The following is a 20,036-nucleotide window of genomic DNA, read 5'->3' as shown; positions in this document are numbered from 1 at the left end:
AGGCGGGACCGCGGGGACGGAACCATCGCCGGGGGGGAATGGGGATGTCCCCCCTCGTGGCCATGGGCTCGACCTGCGGGCGGGGGCACCGGGAGCGCCCCCACCCTCACGGTCCCGGGATTCCCTCCGGGGGACACCAGGAGTCTCCCTCAGCCCCCAGGGAACCCTCTGCTATCCCCGGGAACCCACGCCAAGAGGCTCTGCGGTCCCGGGAGCCCCTCGACCACCCTCACCACCAACCACAGACAGGAGCTCCCAAAAACATCACTTTATTGAAGCTTCGGAGGCCTCGCAACAGGAAAAAACCCTGGCACCGGCGCGGAGTCGCCACGGCGGCGCCCAGGCGGCACCAAGGGCCAGGGGGTGAAGCCCCCCAGGAACGCCGAGGAGGAGAAGGAGGAAGGTGCTCGGGAGCTCCGGCAGAGCGGGGACCGCTCACTTTTCCGGCTTCTTGGGCAGCGGCCGTCGGAAGAGCAGGATGTGGGGCTCTGCGGGAGGAGAGGGACGGTCAGGCCGGGCCCCCCGGCCGCCCCCCGCCCCCCCGCGGGGCTCACCTGGCTCGTGGATCATGTAGTGCACCCAGCCCTGGCTCTGCTGCACCCCCAGGTTCCGCCACTCCGACTCCGACAGCAGGTGGGTCTTGGGCACCAGCTTGGCGATGTCCTTGGGCAGCATCACGTGCCTGCGGTCCCCCCCCCGCGACCCCTGGTGAACACTGGGACGCCCCGGGGTCGCCACACCCCCGCACTCCCCAGAGACCCTGACCCGGTCACCCCCACAGCCTCTAATTCCCAGGATCAGGTTCTTCCCCCCGGGGAACCGTTAACAGGACCGACTCTGTGACCCGACACAGAGCCCTCAGCGGGCCCCCTCCGTTACCGGGATAACTTCCCGCTTGCTCCACAGGGCAGCCGCACCTCGCCCACCACCCCCCTTCCACCAGCGAGCCTTTAACGGCCTCTCCCCCCACCGTGCACCGTTACTGGGACATCCTCCCCTCACCCGTCCCCGCGGGAAACCGTAACCGAGCTCCCTCCCTCCTTACCAACCACCCGTTACCAGGCCCCCCCGCTCCCCGGGGAGGCCCTTCCCCTACCGGTACTCGAACTCCTCGTCGTCGTACTTGTCGGAGTAGTAGATCTGTTTGTGCGCCATGATGGGCCCTCTGCGCCCCCCTCGCCCCCCCCCAGCGGCCGTTAGTTCCTCCCCCGCCCCCCTTCCTGGGGCGCTTTTCAAACGCCGCCGCCCCGCGCTCCCATTGGCCGGCACCGCCTAGCGGGGGGGCGGGGCACGAGCCCATTGGCCCGTGCGCGCGCGGCACATCCCGCGGGCCGGCGCGCGGTCCCGCGATTGGCTTGGGTAAGGTCACGTGACCGGCGGGGGCGTGGCGCGCGTGGGCCGGAAGTGAGTGGCGGCGGGGGCGCGCACGGGGTGGGGGGGCGCGCGCAGGAGCGGCACCGGCGGGGGAGCGGCGGCGCGAGACCCGCGCGAGGCCGATGGTGCCCGGTGAGCGCGCGCCGGCCGGGGCGGGGCGGGGCGGGGGTGGAGGGGCCCCCCCGCGCAAGCGCCCCCGCGGCCCGAGGCCGCCATAGGCCCAGGGCCCCGCGGTGCCCGCCCGGGACTTGAGTCCGCACCGCTCGCCGCCACCGCCCTTCTGCCGCCACCCTCCCGAGTTGCCGCCGCTCCCAGTGCCGCCCTTCCTTTCCCAGCCGCCTCACGTTCCTGGCGCGGGGGAGCCGAGCCCGGGGCAGGCCCCGACCTTCCTGTACGAGGCCCGGCCGGGGATGGAGGTGGCGGTGCCGGTGCCGGGCTGTGCCGCGCTCCCGGGATGGTCCCGGAGTGACCCACCCGGCGTGGTGGCTGCCGTGTGTGCCCGGGGCTCGAGCTCGCATCGCCCTGTGCCGTGCTGGTGCAGGACACGGGAGGGACGCAGCTCCAGGGGCGCTGGGGGACCTGGGGAGACCCCCGAGCCCTGGACCGGCAGGACCTCCGGGATGGGGTCAACGGCTGCGTTTGGAGGGTTCCTTGGCCGCCCTGCCTTCTGTGCCTCAGACCAAGGCAGGGTGACTTCCCTGAGCAGACCGGGCTGTTGTGGGCAGGGGTGACTGTCCCCCTTTGCAGACCTTTGTCTGCTCCCCAGCGCTGTGTTGTGTCCATCTGTTGTAGGCTGTTCCTGCCTCTCCCCTTGAAATCCTTGGATGGGGCCACCCACACGGAGTAGACTCCAGACATGGGTTCTGAGGAAGCATCACCAGGGCCCTGCTCATCACGTTGGTGTGGCAGAAGCCTCTGGCCAAAGGGCAGCTCTTGGCAGTGCTTCCTGGGGCCGCCCTGGGCTCAGCCTGGGGCAGAGGGGCCAAAGATGCCATCCCTTCCCAGACAAGTGGGGCACGAGGACCCACCCTTTGGTGGGGGAATGCTGTGGATGGGCCACCTCAGGAGCTGCTCAGAGCAGTGTTCCCTCCAGGAGGGTTGCCAGTGAGCTTTGGCAAGGCTGAGCACCCTGGTTCAGGGCTCTGACACTCCTTCCCTGCCACCAGCCTCGGCCTCTGGTGTCCCAAGGGCCCAGTCACCACCTCTGCTCAGCAGTGAGGGATGTGACGTGGTGCTGCAGGGGTTGATCTCCAGTGCCAGGCAGGGCCCTCTTATCTCACTGTCTCCTGAGCAAATGGCCACAATGCCTGCCTGGGCTCCAGATAAGGGTGTGATTGCTGCTGGGCTGTAAATCATTCTGCTGCCCTAGACTGCTTGGCTGTCCCGACCTCATCTGGGTGGTGGGGGTGGGAACAGGAAGAGCAGCAGCTCTGGAGCTGCTGCTTTGCTTTCCTTGTTTTCCCCTCACAGACCTTGCTGCCTCTCCCAGCTCCCCCCTTGTAGCCTCTTTCCAGGAGTCCCTTTTTTGCTGCTCTCCTGGGAGGAAGGGGCACAGCCCTCTGTGTGTCATTCTGCATCAGGGGTGGAGGAGGGGACAGCTCTGCCCCCCGGGCTGCCTCTGCTCTCCCTCCTTCCGTGTGGCTTTCGGGCACTGTTTTTTGGGCTGGGCAGGGATCGGCTCCAACACTTGTCTCAGGTCATGGAGTGACTCTTGGCCCCTGACACTGTTTGCCAGTGTGGGTAAGGCCTCAGCAGAGCCAGGCTTAGCCTCGTGCTCCTGCCCTGCTGCATCTCAGCTCTGTCTTCCCTCTGATGGGAAGCAGGTAGCTTCCCTGGCTCTCTCGTCCTTTGTACCAGCAGCGTGTTGTCACAGCTGCCACGGCCCCATCCGACTGCGGTCAGCATGGAGGAGCAGGGTCTGCCTCCCGGTGCCAAGGCCCCTGCATTGGCAGGCTGGGGCAGGGCTGGCTAACTCCCTGTTTGTCCCTGAACCGCAGGTCGGAGTGCCAGACGAGAGGGGCTGTGCGTCTCTGCTCCCTGCCTGGGGCCTGCCCTGCCCTCTGCCAGCGATGGAGTACGTGGTAAGGACTTCGGTGGAGGACTAGGTGGCTTCGGTGGTGGATCCTGCCTGCCCTCTCTCCCTGCTGGGAGGGCCCCAGCCTCCTCCCCGGGTCTCCACTGGCGTCTCCCAACCCCTCCTCAGAGCGAAGGAGAGGTTAGATGTCGTGTGCTGCAGGTGTGATATTTGAGGGGGAAAAAAATCAGCTGTTGGCTGGATTTGAGTGTTTTCCTTTGCTTCCTCCCTGTCTTGGAGGCTCGAGTTTGGTTGTGGTTGGACAGAGGGGGGTCTCCTGCCCAGGGGTGAGGTTTGTACGTGTGGCCGCCCGCTCCTTGCTGCGATTTCTTGCCAAACCACTGGCGTGTTCCAGGTCTCTGACTCAGCTCCCAGTTTGTGTTTCCTGGGAGGATGTTGGTAGTGGGGCCCTGAGCGTGCCCTCTCTGCTTCTTTTCCTTGCCCTTGGCTGGAAGTCCCAGTCCCAGGTGCCTGAAAGTAGCCCACGTTCCTCTGTTTCTCACAGTCCAGTGTCTTTTTGTGGTGGCAGGGCACATGGAGCAGCTTTCTTGGGGACAGTTGTTCCAGCTGCTCTGCCGGAGGGGCAGGAACTCCTGCTGCCTGCCTGGCAAGGGGATGGGGCTTGGGGCTGCCTGCTCAGGCAGGGGTAGGTTTTCTGTATCTCCACACGCCTCCAGGTTTGCCTTCTGCGCTGGGAGCCCACTGGGAGGGAGGGCTCTGATGCCCTGGGGTGAACTCTGGGGCTGAGGGACTGTGGTGGCAGCACTTCTGGTCTCCAAGGGCTGGGAGCAGCAATGCACCTTGTCACATCACCACAGGTGATGTAGGCAGGCTGGCCTCAAAGGTCCTGAGAAAATCAGGAATTACTCCAGCTTATAAAAGCAGAGGTGTGTCTGAGCAGGGGCTGTGGCTGTGGGGCTCATCAACCCTTTGCTGCCTGGCAGGGATGGTGGCTCCAGGCCCTGAGGTGGTGGGAAGGGGGCAAGGAGACGCTCCTGCCCCCAGGCAGTTCCCTTCTGCTCTTAATCCTGGCAGGCCCTGGGATAGTGTCAGGGCCCGTGGAGCTGCTGTGCTGGCTGACCCCAGCCCCACACCCACTAGTGGCCAGCCCTTTGTGGGCAAACCCTGCTGCCCCCGCAGCCATTTGACACCACCCAGCTGGGCTCCCCTGGCACCGGGGCTGTGCTGGCCCCTCACCGGGCGGGAGGCTTCCTGGCTCCCTGGCCCCAGGCTTCCTGCTTTTCTTTAGAGCAGTGGCGCTGCTGGCCACGGGAAGGTCACAGCGCTGGCCAGGGGCCCCTGGCGGGGATGAGCACTGTGTGGGACGGCCGGCATGAGCTCCCTGTGCCCACGGGACCCCCAGGCTGAGGTGGGGGCTGGCATTCGCGGAGTTGGTGTGTGTGGCCCAGGAATGCTGCTGTGACAGACCCACTGTCACGAGCCATAGCCCCTTGCATCGTGCAGGAGGCAATTTCCAGCTGCATCCTGGCTTTTTCCTTTCCCTATCCCTGTGGCAGTGTGCCAGGCTTTGGGAAGTGGGACAGGGCAGCTGCCAGTGCTGAGCAGTGCTGGGCGAGGGCTCCAAAGCCAGGAGAGCCCTTTCCTTGGCCTGGATTTACCCGGTTTTAGTTTGGTGGCCATTTTACAGAGCACGTAGTGGTTGGGAAGGCTCTGGCCCATGGTGTGTCAGGGGTTGGTTCTGCCTGAAATCGCTACCTTATCCCACAGGTGGTGGAGGGGGAAGAGCTCTTATTCCTCGGTGGGGCCAAGGCTGTAGAGGACAGCACGGCCAGGCTGACCTGAGTTCCTGCTGCACACGAGTACCCCAAAGATGGGGGAACAGGGAAGACCTGCCCTTGAGCCCTCTGATCCACAGGTGGGAGCCCTGCCTGGCTCCCCGTGGCTGAAGGGGCCAATTTTTGCCCCCGGCATGCTCCTGCTAGCTCTGCCTGTGACCTTGATTTTTCTGCTCCAGATAGGCGCTGGGTCCCCACCCCTCGCCGGGAGCCCCTCCTGCGCTGCGCCCCAGCCCCAGCACAGCCCCCGCCGCGGGCAGAGCCTGTCCTGCCGCCCGTGAGTCAGCACGGCCCTTCCAATCAGCCACAGCCCCTTCTTCTCCTCTCCCGGGAGGAGCCGCCGGGATGTGGGAAGCAGCAGCAGCAGCAGCAGCAGCAATGAGCTGCAGCCTCTCCCTCCGGCTCCCCGCCATGGCTGGGGGTCCGTGCTAAGATGCTGCCTCGCCCGGCGCGCAGCCCACCTGTATCCTGCACCTGGCCGGCCCTCCAGGCGAGATCCGTGCTCTCTCAGGACTGGATGTCCCCAGCATTCCAGGCAGCTGCGAGCACTGGTGTCCTCTCAGCATCGCTGCTCCCCCCCGGCAGAGCCCGGCGAGCCAACGGCGGCTGCTCGCCGCCGGCACGTGGGTTTGCGTGGCGCTGGCCGCCACAGAAGGAGCTTTTTCTTCCCTCCTGGATGGTGCTCGGAGCGGGGCTGGGCTGGGCTTGGATGCGCTCTGTGGCAGCCTTGTCTCCGAGCTTTAAATATTCATGCTTTTGATTTCCTCTTAGCGGCCGGCGAGCGGGTAGCTCAGGGGCCGGAGTGAGCGGCTGGGGCAGAGGGCGGCTGTGCCGGACCGAGCAGGGCAGAGGGAGCTGGATCCGGCCCCTGGATGAAGACAATGGGATTTGCTGCCGGCCTGGTGCTGGAGTGGCAAGGGGCTTGAGGACCTGCAGGCTGGGGACAGAGCGTTCTGAACTCCCTGTGCCAGCGGCTCCCCGGGGGCACCGCTGCGGCCCCATTTCCTCCCTGCTGCGGCGCGTTGCTCTTGGTCTGAGCGGATCCGCTCATCCTCGCTGACGCCGATCGCGATCGATAGGCTGTGCCTGCGCCAGGCAGCCCCTGGTCCCGCTGCCCAGCGCCCCGGGCCCTGCTCTCCCTGCCAGCCATGCCGGGCTGGTGTGGACCTGGCGTGGAGCTCAACCGAGGCTTCTGCTTGGGGGCAGCTTCCCGGGAGCTGCAGGCGCTCAGACTTTCCGTGGGGCCCCTGTGAGGTCCAGCTGGCTGCCTCCACCCCGCTGCCACTCTGGACAGGGCGGCCCTGGCCCTTCTCACCTCTCTCCGCCATGGATCTCCTGCAAAAGAGCAAATACAGCCACCTGCGGAATGAGTCTGTCTCCTCTCTGGAGGAGGCCGTGGGGGACCCGGGGGGCCCGTCCTCCCCTGTGGAGTCCCTTGCAAGCACGCAGTCTCTGCCTGGCTCCCTGTCTTCCTCCTGCTCCCTTGGCGCCGCGGCGCCTCTTGGGGAGCTCTTACCTGAGTCGGAGGACAGCCCTACCACCCTCTGCTCCTTCTTCCCCAAAATGGCCAATCTGAAGCTCTCCAATCCTGCCAACCTGCTCAGCTTGCGGGGTTCTTCAGCTGGCAGCATCCCAGGGGAACCCGGGACCCCTGGGTTGCTGGCATCAGTGCCAGGGGGTGCTGCCAGCTCCGGCTCAGCAAGGCCTGTCACTGTCTGTTCCCAGGATATGAACAAGCTGAGCTGTGGGAAGAAGACGCGTGTGGAAGGCGGCCAGCTGGGGGGTGATGAATGGACCCGCCACGGCAGCTTTGTCAATAAACCCACCCGTGGCTGGCTGCACCCTGATGACAAGGTCATGGGCCCCGGGGTCTCCTACCACGTCCGGGTGAGTGCTGGGGACTGGGTCAGAGTGGGAAGGGTCACCATGGGGATTTGGGGACCTCCTGGCATGCTCCTTGGTGGAGGGGGGGGGAGGGCAGCAGGGTGGGGGCAAGTGGGCAATGTGATTCCCAGGGAGGTCACCACTGCGGAGCTGAGGAGCTTGGGGCCCCAGCCCCCTCCCTGGCAGCACAGGGGGTGAACCCCATGGCTGGCCAAACTCACCTTGCTCTCTTGCCCAGTACATGGGCTGTGTGGAAGTGCTCCAGTCCATGAGGGCTCTGGATTTCAACACCAGGACACAGGTCACCAGGTGAGCTCTGCCTCTCCCCAGGGGCTGCTGCTTTTGGGGAGGGGTGAGGGGGGGTTATGTGAGTCCTATGCGAGCCCCTGGTGGCATGTGGGGCTTTCAGTGGAAGCCAGGCTGCTGCAGCCCATCAAACACTAACACCAGTGCGGTTTCCCCAGCTGGCACTGCCGGGGGGGGCTTCCACTTTGTCACCCTGTCACTCCTGTGCTGGTTCCTGTGTCCTCAGTCCCGTGGTTGGGGGGTCTTTGGGTGGGCCAAGCAGTGGGGGACTGACATCTCTCTGTGCTCCCTGCAGGGAGGCCATTGGGTTGGTGTGTGAGGCTGTGCCCAGTGCCAAGGGAGCCGTGAGGAGGAGGAAGGTGAGGCCAGGCTGGGGAGCTGCTGAGGGAATGTGCATGGTTGGCTGGGCATGGGGCAGAGGATCAGATTCCAGCCTGGCTGGCTGTGCTGTGCTGTCAGCCCAGGGCTCTGATCTCCCACTGTGGCTTGGGCCAGGGCCAGTGGTGAGGATGAGGTACCCATCTCTGCTGTAGGGGCAGTGGGATGTGCCCTGTCCTCATGCCTGCTGGGCTGTGTGTGGCCTGAGGAGCCCCTTCCCACCCTGCCCTTTGCCCCCAGCCCTGTGGCCGCTCCCTGAACTCCATCCTGGGCAAGAGCAACCTGAAGTTCGCTGGCATGCCCATCACCCTGACCATCTCCACCAGCAGCCTCAACCTCATGGCCTCAGACTGCAAGCAGGTGAGAGCAGGGAGGGGTGGAGGCTGGGCTGGTTTTGGACTAGCAGGAATCCTCGTGTCCTCCTCCCGAGGTCTAGCAGGGGATGTCCCCAGCCTCCCAAAGGAATCTCTGGGTGGGCTGTGTGACTTGCTGAGTGCCCACCTCCCTTCAGGCCCCAGGGCTGAAGAGGTGGGAGGAATATCCCACGTCCTTTGTGGGATCTCTTCTGGAGACTGTGAGACCCAAGTCCCCCTGCCTGGGGCCAGGTCTCCTGGTTTTGACCCTGCTCTCAGTGGCCCTAGTGATGTCCCAGTCCTTTTCCTGGAGGCCTGTGGCTCATAACCAGGGTTTCAGAGGCTTGTGAGCCCCTATGGCAGGCCAGCCCTGGGGGGAGCAGGACATGCCAGCCCTGGCTGGGTGCCCAGGAGCTCCTGGCTGTGTCCAATGACCTCTCCACCTTGCAGATCATTGCCAACCACCACATGCAGTCCATATCCTTCGCGTCTGGGGGAGACCCGGTGAGTATGCAGAGTCCCCATCCCTGCTCCCTGCTAGGGACTGGTGCCTCTCCTGCCCTTTCTTGAGGTTTTGGGCCCTGTGCTCCCTGGCAGCCCTTTCTCACTGCTGGTGTCTCACCCACAGGACACAGCTGAGTATGTCGCCTATGTTGCCAAAGACCCCGTCAATCAGAGAGGTGAGGGTCCTCAATGCCAGAGCCCCATTTTGGGGGTGTTTAGGCCCAGCTCAGTGCAGGGGGAGGTGCTCGGTGACCCTTAAGGAAGCTCTGGGGTGTACGGGGGAGGCTCAGGGGTGAAGAACCTCACTGCTGGAGTTCTGCAATCCCATCCCACCGTTTTCTGCCCAGCCTGCCATATCCTGGAGTGTCCTGAGGGCTTGGCGCAGGACGTGATCAGCACCATCGGTCAGGCCTTCGAGCTGCGCTTCAAGCAGTACCTGAAGAACCCCCCAAAGCTGGTGACCCCTCATGACAGGTCAGGGCAGGGTTGTGTGAGGAGGATAAAGGTGGGAGGGTGTCTGAGATCAGTTTTGGAGAGGGAATGCAGCCCTGGCTGCTGTCGTGGACTTATCTGTGCTGTGCCTTCCCAGGATGGCAGGGTTTGATGGCTCTGCCTGGGATGAAGAAGAGGAGGAACCAGCCCCAGATCACCAGTACTACAATGACTTCCCTGGCAAGGAGCCTCCCATTGGGGGGGTTGTGGACATGCGGCTGCGGGATGGGGCCGCTCAGACCCCGAATCACTTGGGGGCCACGCTGGTGAGGCTCTGGGCACGTCCTCCTTGGAAAGCTCCATCTTACAAGGGAGATGCAGGGACCCTGACTGGGCTGTTGGTTCTGCTTGGGGTTATCCCACCATGAGAGTCATGGGATATGTCTCCCCAGTGTTTCTGGCAGCTCGGGGTGTGGGGAGTGGGAAGTGGCGGGAGCAAGAAAGGGAGTGGGGGCTCACCACTGCCTCTCCCTGCAGCCTGTGGGCCAGTCCAGTGGGGAGCATGACCCCCAGAAGCAGCACACTCCTGCCCAAGGTAACGTGACAGGTGTACCCGGTCCCAGTCTTCTTCCCTGGACCCCGAGCTGGGGGCTGAGGTGGGCTGGAAACCTACTGACCCCAGTGCTGTTGGTTAGCAGGGAGAGAGAAATACCCAGCTCCAGCGGGCACATCTGGCCGCGTGGACCTGTTTGATGACCCATCCTACGTCAACGTGCAGAACGTGGACAAGACACGCCAGGCCCCAGCCACGGGCACCACAACCACAGCCAATGGCAGCACTCAGAGGGACCTCTTCGACATGAGTGAGTGGGATGACACCTGCGGCCAGGCAGGGGTGGGTGGCTGCGGGCTTGGTCATGGTCCCCCTGCTCCTCTGTCCCTTCAGAGCCCTTTGAAGATGCCCTGCGTGTACCCCCGTCTGTGCCCGTGGGGCTGCCTCCTGCTCAGGTGGTGGCCTCCATGGAGGAGCAGCTGAGAAGAGAGCCCTGGTACCACGGGAAGATGAACCGCAAAGAGGCCGAGAAGCTGCTGAAGGTGAACGGAGACTTCCTGGTGCGGGAGAGCACCACCACCCCGGGCCAGTACGTGTTGACTGGCCTGCAGGGTGGGCAGCCCAAGCATCTGCTGCTTGTCGATCCCGAGGGAGTGGTGAGTGCATGTTGGGGCCCGGGATGGAGCTCTGGACAGCTGGGGGGCATTAAAAGAGACACCAGGGCATTGGGGTTCTGCACCACTCATCAGGGGACAATTCGCAGCTGGCTTGGGGGATGGAGAGGGCCTGGTGGAGCGTGGGGGTGAGATGCAGTCTGTGCCCAGCCCGTGCCATGGAGGGGGGTGGCTTTAGCCCCCCGTGGGCACCGACAGCCTCCTGAACACCCCTTTCCTGGTGCCCCAGGTGCGGACGAAGGACCATCGCTTCGAGAGCGTCAGCCACCTCATCAGCTACCACATGGACAATCACCTGCCCATCATCTCAGCTGGCAGTGAGATGTGCCTGCAGCAGCCGGTGGAGAGGAGACTGTGAGCGCCCGGTGGGCCCCGTGCGCAGCCCCCCCAGTGCACAGCCCCCTGGCCCTGTTCCCTGCCCCAGGGAGCCCTCAGACTCTGCTGGGTGCTCTGCCCAGGACTGAGCATGGACTTGGCTGAGGACAGGGCCTGTCTCCCTTCACCCCATGAGACTGGTGGCCATGGGGGGCTCAGGCTGTGAGTGTCTGTGGGATGGGGGCTGCTATTGCACAGCCCCTGCCCCTCCACAGCCCCTTTGCACAGCAGCTCAGCTCCCACCAAAACCCAGCCCTGCTGCTGTGCTACGGCCACTCCGGTGCTCTCCAGCACGGGCTTGGGTCTGGCAGGTCTGAGCCCCCCTGAGCTGGAGGCAGCCTGGCCTTGTCTCTGGCCCCTGGGCCGAGGAAGGGGGCCCATGGGGGGCTCAGCTCTCCCAAGCACGAGGCCCAGCTGGCCCCACAGCGACTGTACCGGATCACTTTACGTGTTAACTCTGTGCCTTGACCCCGCAGGTCCCACACACTTATGCAAGGGCAGGGGCTGGGGACAGAGTCCTCCCCCCCCCCCGCACCCATCCGCCCTCCGTGCCGTGCTCATGGTCCAGGACTTGTGCCACGACATCCCCTCCCTGCACGGGCGGCTCTGGCAGCCCCGGGGGGTGGTGGGAAGACCCCCCTGCATGCACAGCCTAACTCTCCCCCAAGCCAAAGCGCGGCCCTGCCCCCCTCGCAGTCCCGGGGCCCCCTGGCCCCATTATACCAAAGGAACTGGTGGTTGTATATTAAAGTTGGTATTTCTCTAGGTCCTGGCTGGTGTGAGCTGGGGGAGGGTATCACCGTGGGCGGGGGGTCCCCCACGGGCTCTACAGGGGGTCCTTTCGCCCTTTCCCCCCCCCCCCCCCCCCCGGCCCTTGTAAATGGTTCGGACCGTGTGTTTCCTTGCCCTCCCTCTTCGCACTTCACTTGGTTTGATCCGGGCGGGGTAGGCGGTTGATAGACGCATCGCGCGCGTGCCGTGATTGGCTCCGCGCGTCCGGCCCCGCCCTCTGCGCGCCGTGATTGGTCCCGCTCGCTCCGCCCTGCCCCCCGCGGCCCGCGATTGGTCCCGCGCGGGCTCGGTTCCGGTTCCGGCGGGGCCATGGCGGCGGCGGCGCGCGCGCCCTGAGGGGCCATGGCGGCCCCGCACGCAGAGAAGCTGGAGGGAGCCGTCCCGGCCCCGCCGCCCCCGCCAGGGCCCCCGCACTCTGCGGGCAGCGCCGCCGCCGGCGGGCCCGGCCGCAAGCAGGGGAAGGCAGGTGAGTGCCGGGGCCGGGGTGGGTGAAAGGGGGGGGGGGGGGCCCAGCCGCCGCTGACGCGGCCCCGCTTGTCCCCGCAGGGCTGCAGATGAAGAGCCCCGAGAAGAAGCGCCGCAAGTCCAACACGCAGGTAAGGGCCGGGCCCGGGGGTCCCGGGGAGGAGTCCCCAGCAAAACCCTGACCGCCGCCTTCTCCCCGCAGGGCCCCGCCTACTCGCACCTCTCGGAGTTCGCGCCGCCGCCCACCCCCATGGTGGACCACCTGGTGGCCTCCAACCCCTTCGAGGATGACTTCGGAGCCCCCAAGGTGGGGGCGGCGCCCGCCCCGTTCCTGGGCAGCCCCGTCCCGTTCGGCGGGTTCCGCGTGCAGGGCGGGGGGATGTCGCCACAGGTGCCCCCCGGCTACGGCGGGGGGCCGCAGCCCCTGCGGAGGCAGCCCCCCCCCTTCGCCCCCGGGCAGATGGGCCCGGCCTTCAGCATGGCCCCCCAGAACCCCAACTACGTGCAGGGCGGGGGCCTAGGCTTCGCCGGGCAGCCCTTCAGCCAACCCCTCGGACAGAACTTCAGCCCCCCCATGGGGCAGCTCATGCAGGGCCCCGTCGCGGGCTTCGGGCCCATGATCTCCCCCACCATGGGGCAGCCCCCGCGGGGTGGGGGGGACATGGGCCCCGGGCCGGCCCTTAACCCCCCCGGAGGGGGCCCGACGGTGGCTCAGCGCTTCAGCCAGCCCGGCAACCTCTTTGGACAGTCGCCCCTGCAGCGCCCCGGGCAGAACATGCCCCCCCTGCCGCCCACTGCCAGCCCCTTCCCCGGGGCGGACCCCACCTTCCCCGCAGGCGGCGAGGAGGGGGGCGGCAAGAATGCCCCGCCCAGCACCTTCGCCCCGGAGCAGCACTCGGGCTCTCCCGCCGCCGTCAACGGGGCACAGCCCGGCTTTGCCCCCGGCAGCACCACCCGTGGCACCGGCACCCCCGACACCAACAGCCTCCCGCTGCAGCCCCCCGGGAAGGCCCCTGGAGCCCCCTCCAGCCACCAACCACCCCCGGGGCTCGTGTACCCATGCGGGGCCTGCCGCAATGAGGTCAACGATGACCAGGACGCCATCCTGTGCGAGGCCTCCTGCCAGAAGTGGTTCCACCGGGAGTGCACGGGCATGACAGAGAACGCCTACGGGCTGCTCACCACCGAGGCCTCGGCCGTCTGGGCCTGCGACTTCTGCCTCAAGACCAAGGAGATCCAGTCTGTCTACATCCGGGAGGGCATGGGACAGCTGGTGGCCGCCAATGACGGCTGAGCTGCCCTCCTGATGCTGTGTACAGCTCCCCACACCAACTTAGGACCAAACCCCTGTTTTTTGTAGCTGTCACCCCCTCCCCCGCCAGCTGTGGCTGCTCCCCCGGACACCACCGGCCACTGGGAGCCACCAGGGGACAGTGCCCAGGGGACCCGGGATGGATCTGGCTGTGCCATCACCAGCCCTTTGGTGTGGGGAGGGCTCTGGCCCTGGTGCACCGGCCCTGGGAGGGCTGAGGCTTCCCGGTGCCCCTCAGCACTGCCCAGTTTGGTTCATGCCCTCTCAAGGGGCTCCTTCCTCGGGTGTGCAGCAGTCCCGGTGCCCCATGGGCATTCACGGGGCAGTCCCGGTGCTTCCTACTCCTTTGCCCACCCCTGGTGATCCCGGTACCCGCTCGCCCTCTTCCCCCGCCCCCCCAGGTTCTCTCCGCTATAGCCAATCGTTAAATGGAAACTTTTGTACCGTCGCTATAAAACTGTGAAACGCGCGTGTCGCTGTCTGTCCGAGGGGAGTATCCTGGGGGGGTCGGTGTCCTTCCGGTACCGGGGGTGTTCAGGGGGGTCGGTGTCCTTCCGGTACCGGGGGGGTTCGGGGGGTCGGTGTCTGTCCGGTACCGGCGGGGTTCAGGGGTGTCTGTGTCTGTCCGGTACAGGCAGGGTTCAGGGGGCTCGGTGTCTGTCCGGTACCGGCGGGGTTCAGGGGGCTCGGTGTCTGTCCGAGGGGGGTGTCGGTGGGGCAGTGGGGATGTTGCCCGGTCCCGGCAGGGCCGCGCGCCCGTCCCGCCCCCCGCGTGCTCCATTGGCCACTCCCGTCACGTGTGTGCCCCGTTCCCGGGGGCGGCGGCGGCCCCGGGGAAAGTTCCCGGCGGGACGCGGCGGGCGAAGGTATCAGGGCCGGGGGGCGCGGGCGGGCCTGGCCGGGGCCGCGTGGGGCGAAGCGGAGGGGGGATGTCACCGGCAGCGCCGTCACCTCCACCCCCGGGCCGCTTCTGGGTTCCGAGAGGCTGGGGCCGAGGGGGAAGGGCGAGGGCTGCTCGAGATCCCCCTCCCAGTGCCGCTGCTTTGCTTTGGGGTGGTGGGATCTCGAGCGGGGCCCCCGGTGTCCCCGCGCCGGGCCCCGCGTTCCCCCGTGTCCCCACGCTGGGCCCCGCGTCCCCCGTGCACCTGCCAGGCGGCATCACCGACTAAAAATACCCCGTGGCGGCCGCTGGGGTCGGGGGGTGGCGCGGCGGGGCCCGTGCTCCGGGATGGCTCCCTGAAAGCTCCAGAGGGTCCCCGGCCACAGGCATCGCTTGGGAGACTGGCTTGCACCAGGACCGTGGCTCTCCCGGTCACATCCCGGGGGTACTGGGAGCAGCCGGGTCACGTCCCGCTGTCCGTCCGTGTCCTTACAGGTGGCTCCGGGCTGTCCCCATGGCGGAGAAATCGGACTCCCGAGACTCAGAGAGCAGCTGGGTGCTGGCGGGCAGCGAGGTGAGGGCTGGGGATTCCCAGGGCCGACCCCGCTGCTAGGGATGTCCAGGGCAACATCCCTGGCAGCCCCATGCCTGGGGACGCCTGGGGCAGCACCCAAGGGCTGGGAATCCTGGGGCAGACCCTCGGGGCTGGAGACCCCAGGGCAGCCCCTGATGCTTGGGATCCCCTGGGATAGCACCCCACTTCTTGGGACCCCCTGGGCAGACCATCACGGCCTGCCCAGGGCTGTGGGCAGAGTGGGGCACACAGTTGGGGCTGAAGGTGTCACCCTGTGTCCCCCCCCTTCCCCCAGGGTCTGCCCATCGACACAGTGGGTCCAGAGCAGGATTCCCACGGGGCTGAGGATGAGGAACTGCAGGAGGAGGAGGAGAATGAAGGCACCCAGGACACAGCCACAGGCAGGCAGCCACCATAGGGATGGGGCAGGCCTGGTGTCCCCCCCTGTGCCACCGTCTCACCCCCATGCTCTGTCTCTCCCCAGCCCTGACCACCAACGGTGCCCCCACCATCCCTGGCCAGACCCTGCGCCCCGAGGTCAGCGGGCGGAGTGTGAGCCAGGATGGGGGAGCTGGGGGGCTGCTCCCCCCACGGGGACACCCCACACACCAGCACCTGTGCCTGCAGGACCCAGAGGAGTGCACGGAGCCCGGGGCATGGGCAATGCCTGCCCCAGATGGCTCCACAGAGCCCAGTGTGACGGAGGGTGATGAGCAGGAGGAGCCTGATGCTGAGGCTGAGCCACAGTCCTGCCCTGGCACTCCTAGAGCAGGTCAGGACCTCACAGGGCAGTGCTCAGAGGCAGACCCTCCCTGGAGGTCCTCCCATCCCCCATCAGGGCCACAGACAGAGGACGGGAGCTGCACCAGCAGTGACAATGACACAGAGGGGCTGAGGCGGCGGCAGGGCCACAAGCCCCGTCCTGGACCCCCCACTGCCACGCACGCCCCGCACCGGAGGACACCGGACACTGGTGACGAGGATGGGCTCAGCATGAGCAAGTACCTGCTGGGCGTCTTGGCACTGGTGGCTGTGGGGGTGCTGATCATCACTGGTGAGTGGGGATCCTGGTGGCTGAGGCCCCAGGGACAGTGTGGGGTCCAGACATCCCCTTCATTGTCCCCTTCTCTCCCCAGGTGGCATCTACGACCCAGTGGATGGTGAGTATGTGGGACTGTCCCACCTGGGCAGGGGGACATCCCACAGCAGCCTGGACGCTCGGACCCACATCCTCCTCCACAGGCCCTGTGGAAAGCGTGGGGAGCTGGGACTTGGCTGCTGGAGAGCAGGAGTCGCTGCTGTCCACTGACAGCAATGTAAGGAGGGATCCTGAGCAGGGCTGAGTCAGGGCAGGGGACGTCCCAAGCGCCCCCAGGCCTCCCAAACTTCCTGTCCCCCAGGACTCACAGCAGAAGCCGCCTCTGCCAGATGCTGGGGACCCCCAGAGCATGCAGTCCATGAGCCAACTCCTGGACAAGCTGGCCAAGGAAAACCAGGAGATCCGGCTCATGCAGGCGGAGCTGCAGGTGGGTGCCTGGCATCCTGGTGTTGTGTCCCGGTGGTGCTCTGCCGCTCCCACCTCTCTCACAGTCCCCTCCCCCTGCCCCAGGCGCACAAGGATGAGCTGCAGGCGCTGCTGCAGAGGAGCGAGGGCCAGGCGGCTGCAGCGGGGGTGCAGCAGCAGGGCCTGGCCAAGGAGAACGCGCGGCTGCGCGCGGCACTGGAGCGGGAGGTCAGCGCGCTGCAGGACGCCCGGGCTGAGCTGCGACGCCTGCAGGCCACGGGGACACCGAGCAGCCCCAGGGGGCCAGCGGCAGAGCAGCTCCATGCCACAGGTGTCCCAGCGCACGGCAAGGCCACGGCACGATGGCACCGTGAGCTGGATGTGCTGCGGCGGGAGCTGGCGGACACCCTGGAGCGTGTGCGGGGCTCTGGGGATCTCCAGGGGCTTGTGGAGGAACTGAGCACCCTGGAGCAGCGCCTGGGCCAGGTGCTAGAGGCGGAGGGGGCCGGGTCCTTCCCTACACCCTGGAAGAAGCCGTTCAAGGTGGAGAAGGAGAGCAAGTGGCACAAGCAGCACAGCACCAGGGGGGCCCCGCACGAGCAGGAGAGAAGGAAGCATGGCAAACCCCAGGGGCACAGGAAGGATTCCCGCCCCCCCCGGGAACACAAGCCAGGCAAAGGCTGGGGGAAGCTATCTCACGGCCACCCCCAGCAAGGCTCCCGTGAGCTGCCCCCGCTCAGGCGGTACCGGGCACCGCAGGGCTGCTCAGGTGTGGCCGACTGCGCCCGCAAGGAGGGCCAGGAGGTGCTGGGGGCTATGCTGGAGCCAGTGCAGAAGGCGCAGTTCCTGCGGCTGCTGGAGAGCTTCATGGGGCACCTGGGCTTGGGGGGGCACTTTGGAGGGCTGGCAGCACGGCTGGACGGGGTCTTTGGGGCTGACGGGGTCTTTGCCCATGACCGCCTGCGGTTCGTTGACTTCGTGGATGATGTGGAAGAGCTGCTGGAGGAGGTGGCGTGGCAGGAGGGGGGTGACAAGAAAGCGGCCGATGGCTTCGAGGAGTACATGCTGCGGCACTACAGCGGGTGAGCTGGGGCAGGTGGCGCCAGGGGTCCTGGGGGATTTCCCCCCTCGGCACCCCATCCCACCTCCCCTTCTCTTGCAGCACCTCCGGGAAAGAGTGGGGCCGGAGAGCCCCGCAGCACCACGGCATGGGGGGATAGAGCCAGGGGACAGCACTGTACTGTGCCAGGGTGGCTCCTCACCGCAAGCCTTCAGCCACGCAAGGGCCCCCCATGGGCTGTTTTTGGGGGGCTGGGAGCTACTGTTGCACCCTGTAGGGCCAAGTAGGGCCAGGTCCCTGACCAAATGCACTGTGTGATGCTTGACTGCCACCATTAATAAAGTCACCACTGGACAGAGCTGTGTGGGTGTGGGGAAAAAGGGGGTGGTGATGGGAGGGAAAGGGAGGGTGCTGAGGGAAGAGGGTCCTGGGGAAAGGGGGGTTTTGAGAGTAATAGGGAGAATCAGGAGGAAAGGAGAGAGCAGAGGGGAACAGGGTGCTGTGGGGCAAAGAAGGGGTGCTGGGAGGGAAGAGAGGAGTGCAGGGGGGAAGAAGTGGGGTGGGGGGGAGAGGGAGTGCAGATGGAAAGACGGGGCAGAGGGGAATAGGTGGTGTTGGAGCAGAAGGGGGTTGCCGGGGACAAGAGAGGGTGTCGGGGGGAGCTGGGAAAATGGGGGTGCTGGGAGGAAAGAGGGAGCGTTGAGGGGAACAAGGTACTGCAGAAAGGGGGGTTCAGAGGAGAATGGGGTGTGTGAGGAGGAAATGGGGAAAGCGAGGGCACAGGGAGCAGAGGGGTGCTGGGGGGACGGGATGCTCTGAGGGGCGGGGCAGAGCCCGCCGTGTCTCAGGGGGGTTTGCGGGGCCCCCTCGGTGCGGTGCCGGCCCCGCCCGGCAGGGGGGGCCGTGGGACGGGCGGAGTCACCGGGCCGGGGCGGGACCGGAGCGGGGCCGGGGCGGGTCCGAGCGCCGATGGCGGCGCCACGCGCGGTGCTGCTGCTGAGCGGGAAGAGGAAATCAGGGAAGGATTTCGTGGCCGAGGAACTGCGGAGCCGGTACCGGGCGGGGCCGGGGGCGGGGGCGTAGGCCGGAAAGGCCCCGAGGGCGGGTCCTGTACCGGAGGGGTGGGTCCGGTACGGGGGGATGGAGAGATCGGGACTCGGCCGAGCGGAGCCGGTGCCAGTGCCAGTCCCGCTGACCCCTCTCCCGCAGGCTGGGCCCCGACGTCTGCACCATCCTGCGCCTCTCCGGGCCCCTCAAGGAGCAGTACGCCAAGGTACCGCGGCCGTGCCACACCCCGAGCCACGTCACACCGCGCCGAGCTGTGCCGGGACACTCCTTGCCGTGCTGTGCCGTCCAACACCATGACATGCAGTGCCACACCGTGCCGAGCTGTGCCATGCTGCACCACACTGTGCCCCTCCCCACCATGCCGTGCCGTGCCATGCCGTGCCATGCCATGCCATGCCATGCCATGCCACACTGATCTGTGCCAGGGCACGCGCTGTGCCGTGCCTTGCCGTGCCTTGCCATGTGCGTGCCAGACCACACTGTGCCATGCCGTGCCATCCCATGCTCATGCCATACACACTGTGCCATACTGAGCTGTGCTGAGCCATGACATATCACACCTGCCCTTGCTGTGCCATGCCATGTCATGCTGTGCTCCATGGCCCGGGCCATGTGCACTGACCCTCCTCTCCCTGCAGGAGCATGGCCTCGACTTCCAGCGGCTTCTGGATGCCAGTGCCTACAAGGAGACGTTCCGACAGGACATGATCCGCTGGGGCGAGGAGAAGCGCCGTGCCGACCCTGGCTTCTTCTGCCGGGCAGCGGTGGAGGGGGCGGTGCACCCGGTGTGGGTGAGCTGTTGGGGGGCACGAGGGGTGCCAGGGGGGTGCAGGGTGGGCGCTGAGGGAGCCCCCATGCAGGTGGTGAGTGACACACGGCGCCTCTCGGATGTGGAGTGGTTCCGGGACGTCTATGGGGACGTGGTGCAGACCGTGCGGGTGGTGGCTACCGAGGAGACAAGGAAGAGGAGGAACTGGGTCTTCGTCACCGGTGAGCGAGGGGCATCTTCGCCGAACACAGCACCAAAACCAGGGGTTGCCCCACGGGCACGGGTCTGCTGCCTCCACTGCCATTCCTTGGCAGTGGGAGCCAGAGGTTTTGGATCAAGCCCCCCATCTCTGGGGGGGTGAGGCCACAGTGAGGGGGACAGACGGACAGGTTGTGACTGTCCTCGGGGCCTCCCCGGGCTCTGCTGCTGCCAGGGGTGGACGATACCGAGTCTGAATGCGGCCTGGACCAGGGAGTAGCCTTCGACTGGGTGATCACCAACGACGGGGATGAGCTGGCCTTGGGCGAGCAGCTGGAGACACTGCTGCAGGCGCTCCACAGAAGCCTGTAGCTCCATGTCCCTCCACTGAGGCTTGGGGACCACATCCCCCCCTCCCTAGCCCCCCAGCATCCCCCCCCTCCACCTCTCGCCAGCACTTCCTGTTCTGGAATAAAGCTCCGATATGGAGAACTACTGCCACACTGGGGCTGTGTCTCATTTCTGGGGGAAGGACATACAGGTGGTGCCCCCTCACCCCTGCCATGAATTCACCAGTTTCTGAGGGCAGAGGTACAGTTTAATTACTTCTGCCTGGGCAAGGGGGTCACCAGCTGGATGCTTCATGGTGTCTTTTAATAGGGTTTCCAGCAGCCAATTCCCTATGGATTATCTCTGCTTCCCAAGCTCCTA

At 66.3% G+C, this 20,036-nt stretch overlaps 4 protein-coding genes across 14 annotated transcripts; 3 read left to right on the top strand and 1 right to left on the bottom strand.

The window, feature by feature from the left end:
- Positions 1-253: 253 nt before the first annotated feature.
- Positions 254-1,292, bottom strand: CKS1B (CDC28 protein kinase regulatory subunit 1B). 2 transcript variants are annotated; one of them, XM_027699220.1, is made up of 3 exons: positions 1,097-1,225; positions 555-682; positions 254-488 (listed from the first exon to the last, which is right to left on the bottom strand). In XM_027699220.1, exons 1-3 carry the CDS (start codon positions 1,153-1,155, stop codon positions 436-438), a joined length of 240 nt encoding a protein of 79 aa, XP_027555021.1. In that variant the 5' UTR covers positions 1,156-1,225; the 3' UTR covers positions 254-435. The 2 variants fall into 2 exon arrangements, with proteins under 2 accessions (XP_027555021.1, XP_027555020.1); XM_027699219.1 differs by having other exon boundaries at positions 254-682; positions 1,097-1,292.
- Positions 1,293-1,426: 134 nt separating this feature from the next.
- Positions 1,427-11,469, top strand: SHC1 (SHC adaptor protein 1). 7 transcript variants are annotated; one of them, XM_027699204.1, is made up of 14 exons: positions 1,475-1,506; positions 3,372-3,455; positions 6,970-7,131; positions 7,367-7,437; positions 7,730-7,793; positions 8,053-8,172; positions 8,616-8,669; positions 8,794-8,845; positions 9,017-9,143; positions 9,259-9,427; positions 9,639-9,696; positions 9,797-9,964; positions 10,048-10,310; positions 10,558-11,469. In XM_027699204.1, the coding sequence occupies exons 2-14, from the start codon at positions 3,444-3,446 to the stop codon at positions 10,684-10,686; spliced, it is 1,449 nt and encodes a 482-aa protein (XP_027555005.1). In that variant the 5' UTR covers positions 1,475-1,506; positions 3,372-3,443; the 3' UTR covers positions 10,687-11,469. The 7 variants fall into 7 exon arrangements, with proteins under 7 accessions (XP_027555007.1, XP_027555005.1, XP_027555009.1 ...); XM_027699208.1 differs by lacking the exon at positions 1,475-1,506 and adding an exon at positions 1,662-2,058; XM_027699206.1 differs by lacking the exon at positions 3,372-3,455 and having other exon boundaries at positions 1,427-1,506.
- A 343-nt stretch (positions 11,470-11,812) lies between these two features.
- On the top strand, positions 11,813-13,741 carry PYGO2 (pygopus family PHD finger 2). Its single transcript, XM_027699215.1, has 3 exons — positions 11,813-11,961; positions 12,042-12,091; positions 12,163-13,741. The coding sequence occupies exons 1-3, from the start codon at positions 11,838-11,840 to the stop codon at positions 13,252-13,254; spliced, it is 1,266 nt and encodes a 421-aa protein (XP_027555016.1). The 5' UTR covers positions 11,813-11,837; the 3' UTR covers positions 13,255-13,741.
- Positions 12,174-19,826, top strand: LOC113975318 (phosphomevalonate kinase-like). Of its 4 annotated transcripts, XM_027699200.1 has the most exons (13): positions 12,174-12,267; positions 14,648-14,726; positions 15,022-15,127; positions 15,211-15,263; positions 15,354-15,780; positions 15,863-15,886; positions 15,969-16,042; positions 16,127-16,252; positions 16,336-17,312; positions 18,500-18,563; positions 18,997-19,149; positions 19,219-19,348; positions 19,561-19,826. In XM_027699200.1, exons 1-13 carry the CDS (start codon positions 12,248-12,250, stop codon positions 19,695-19,697), a joined length of 2,370 nt encoding a protein of 789 aa, XP_027555001.1. In that variant the 5' UTR covers positions 12,174-12,247; the 3' UTR covers positions 19,698-19,826. The 4 variants fall into 4 exon arrangements, with proteins under 4 accessions (XP_027555001.1, XP_027554998.1, XP_027555000.1 ...); XM_027699197.1 differs by having other exon boundaries at positions 15,211-15,780; XM_027699199.1 differs by lacking the exon at positions 12,174-12,267 and adding an exon at positions 14,078-14,138 and having other exon boundaries at positions 15,211-15,780.
- The last annotated feature ends 210 nt before the right edge of the window (positions 19,827-20,036 follow it).

Source organism: Neopelma chrysocephalum, unplaced genomic scaffold (assembly GCF_003984885.1).
Source record: "Neopelma chrysocephalum unplaced genomic scaffold, ASM398488v2 Primary Assembly neopelma1_137, whole genome shotgun sequence".
Classification (NCBI taxonomy): Eukaryota; Metazoa; Chordata; class Aves; order Passeriformes; family Pipridae; genus Neopelma; species Neopelma chrysocephalum.
The sequence above is the reverse complement of the archived record's forward strand: the minus strand, read 5'-3'. Positions and strand labels throughout refer to the sequence as shown.

Coding starts and splice junctions, on each gene's coding strand:
- CKS1B (XM_027699219.1), bottom strand. CDS start 1,155: ATGGCGCACAAACAGATCTACTACTCCGACAAGTACGACGACGAGGAG. Junction 683..1,096: donor GACGAGGAGTTCGAGTACCG/GTAGGGGAAGGG, acceptor GGGGGACCGCAG/GCACGTGATGCTGCCCAAGG.
- SHC1 (XM_027699202.1), top strand. CDS start 6,571: ATGGATCTCCTGCAAAAGAGCAAATACAGCCACCTGCGGAATGAGTCT. Junction 8,173..8,615: donor TGGCCTCAGACTGCAAGCAG/GTGAGAGCAGGG, acceptor TCCACCTTGCAG/ATCATTGCCAACCACCACAT. Junction 9,144..9,258: donor CTGGTGACCCCTCATGACAG/GTCAGGGCAGGG, acceptor GTGCCTTCCCAG/GATGGCAGGGTTTGATGGCT.
- PYGO2 (XM_027699215.1), top strand. CDS start 11,838: ATGGCGGCCCCGCACGCAGAGAAGCTGGAGGGAGCCGTCCCGGCCCCG. Junction 11,962..12,041: donor CCGCAAGCAGGGGAAGGCAG/GTGAGTGCCGGG, acceptor TTGTCCCCGCAG/GGCTGCAGATGAAGAGCCCC. Junction 12,092..12,162: donor GCCGCAAGTCCAACACGCAG/GTAAGGGCCGGG, acceptor TTCTCCCCGCAG/GGCCCCGCCTACTCGCACCT.
- LOC113975318 (XM_027699197.1), top strand. CDS start 12,248: ATGACTTCGGAGCCCCCAAG. Junction 12,268..14,647: donor ATGACTTCGGAGCCCCCAAG/GTGGGGGCGGCG, acceptor GTGTCCTTACAG/GTGGCTCCGGGCTGTCCCCA. Junction 17,313..18,499: donor ATGCTGCGGCACTACAGCGG/GTGAGCTGGGGC, acceptor CCTCTCCCGCAG/GCTGGGCCCCGACGTCTGCA.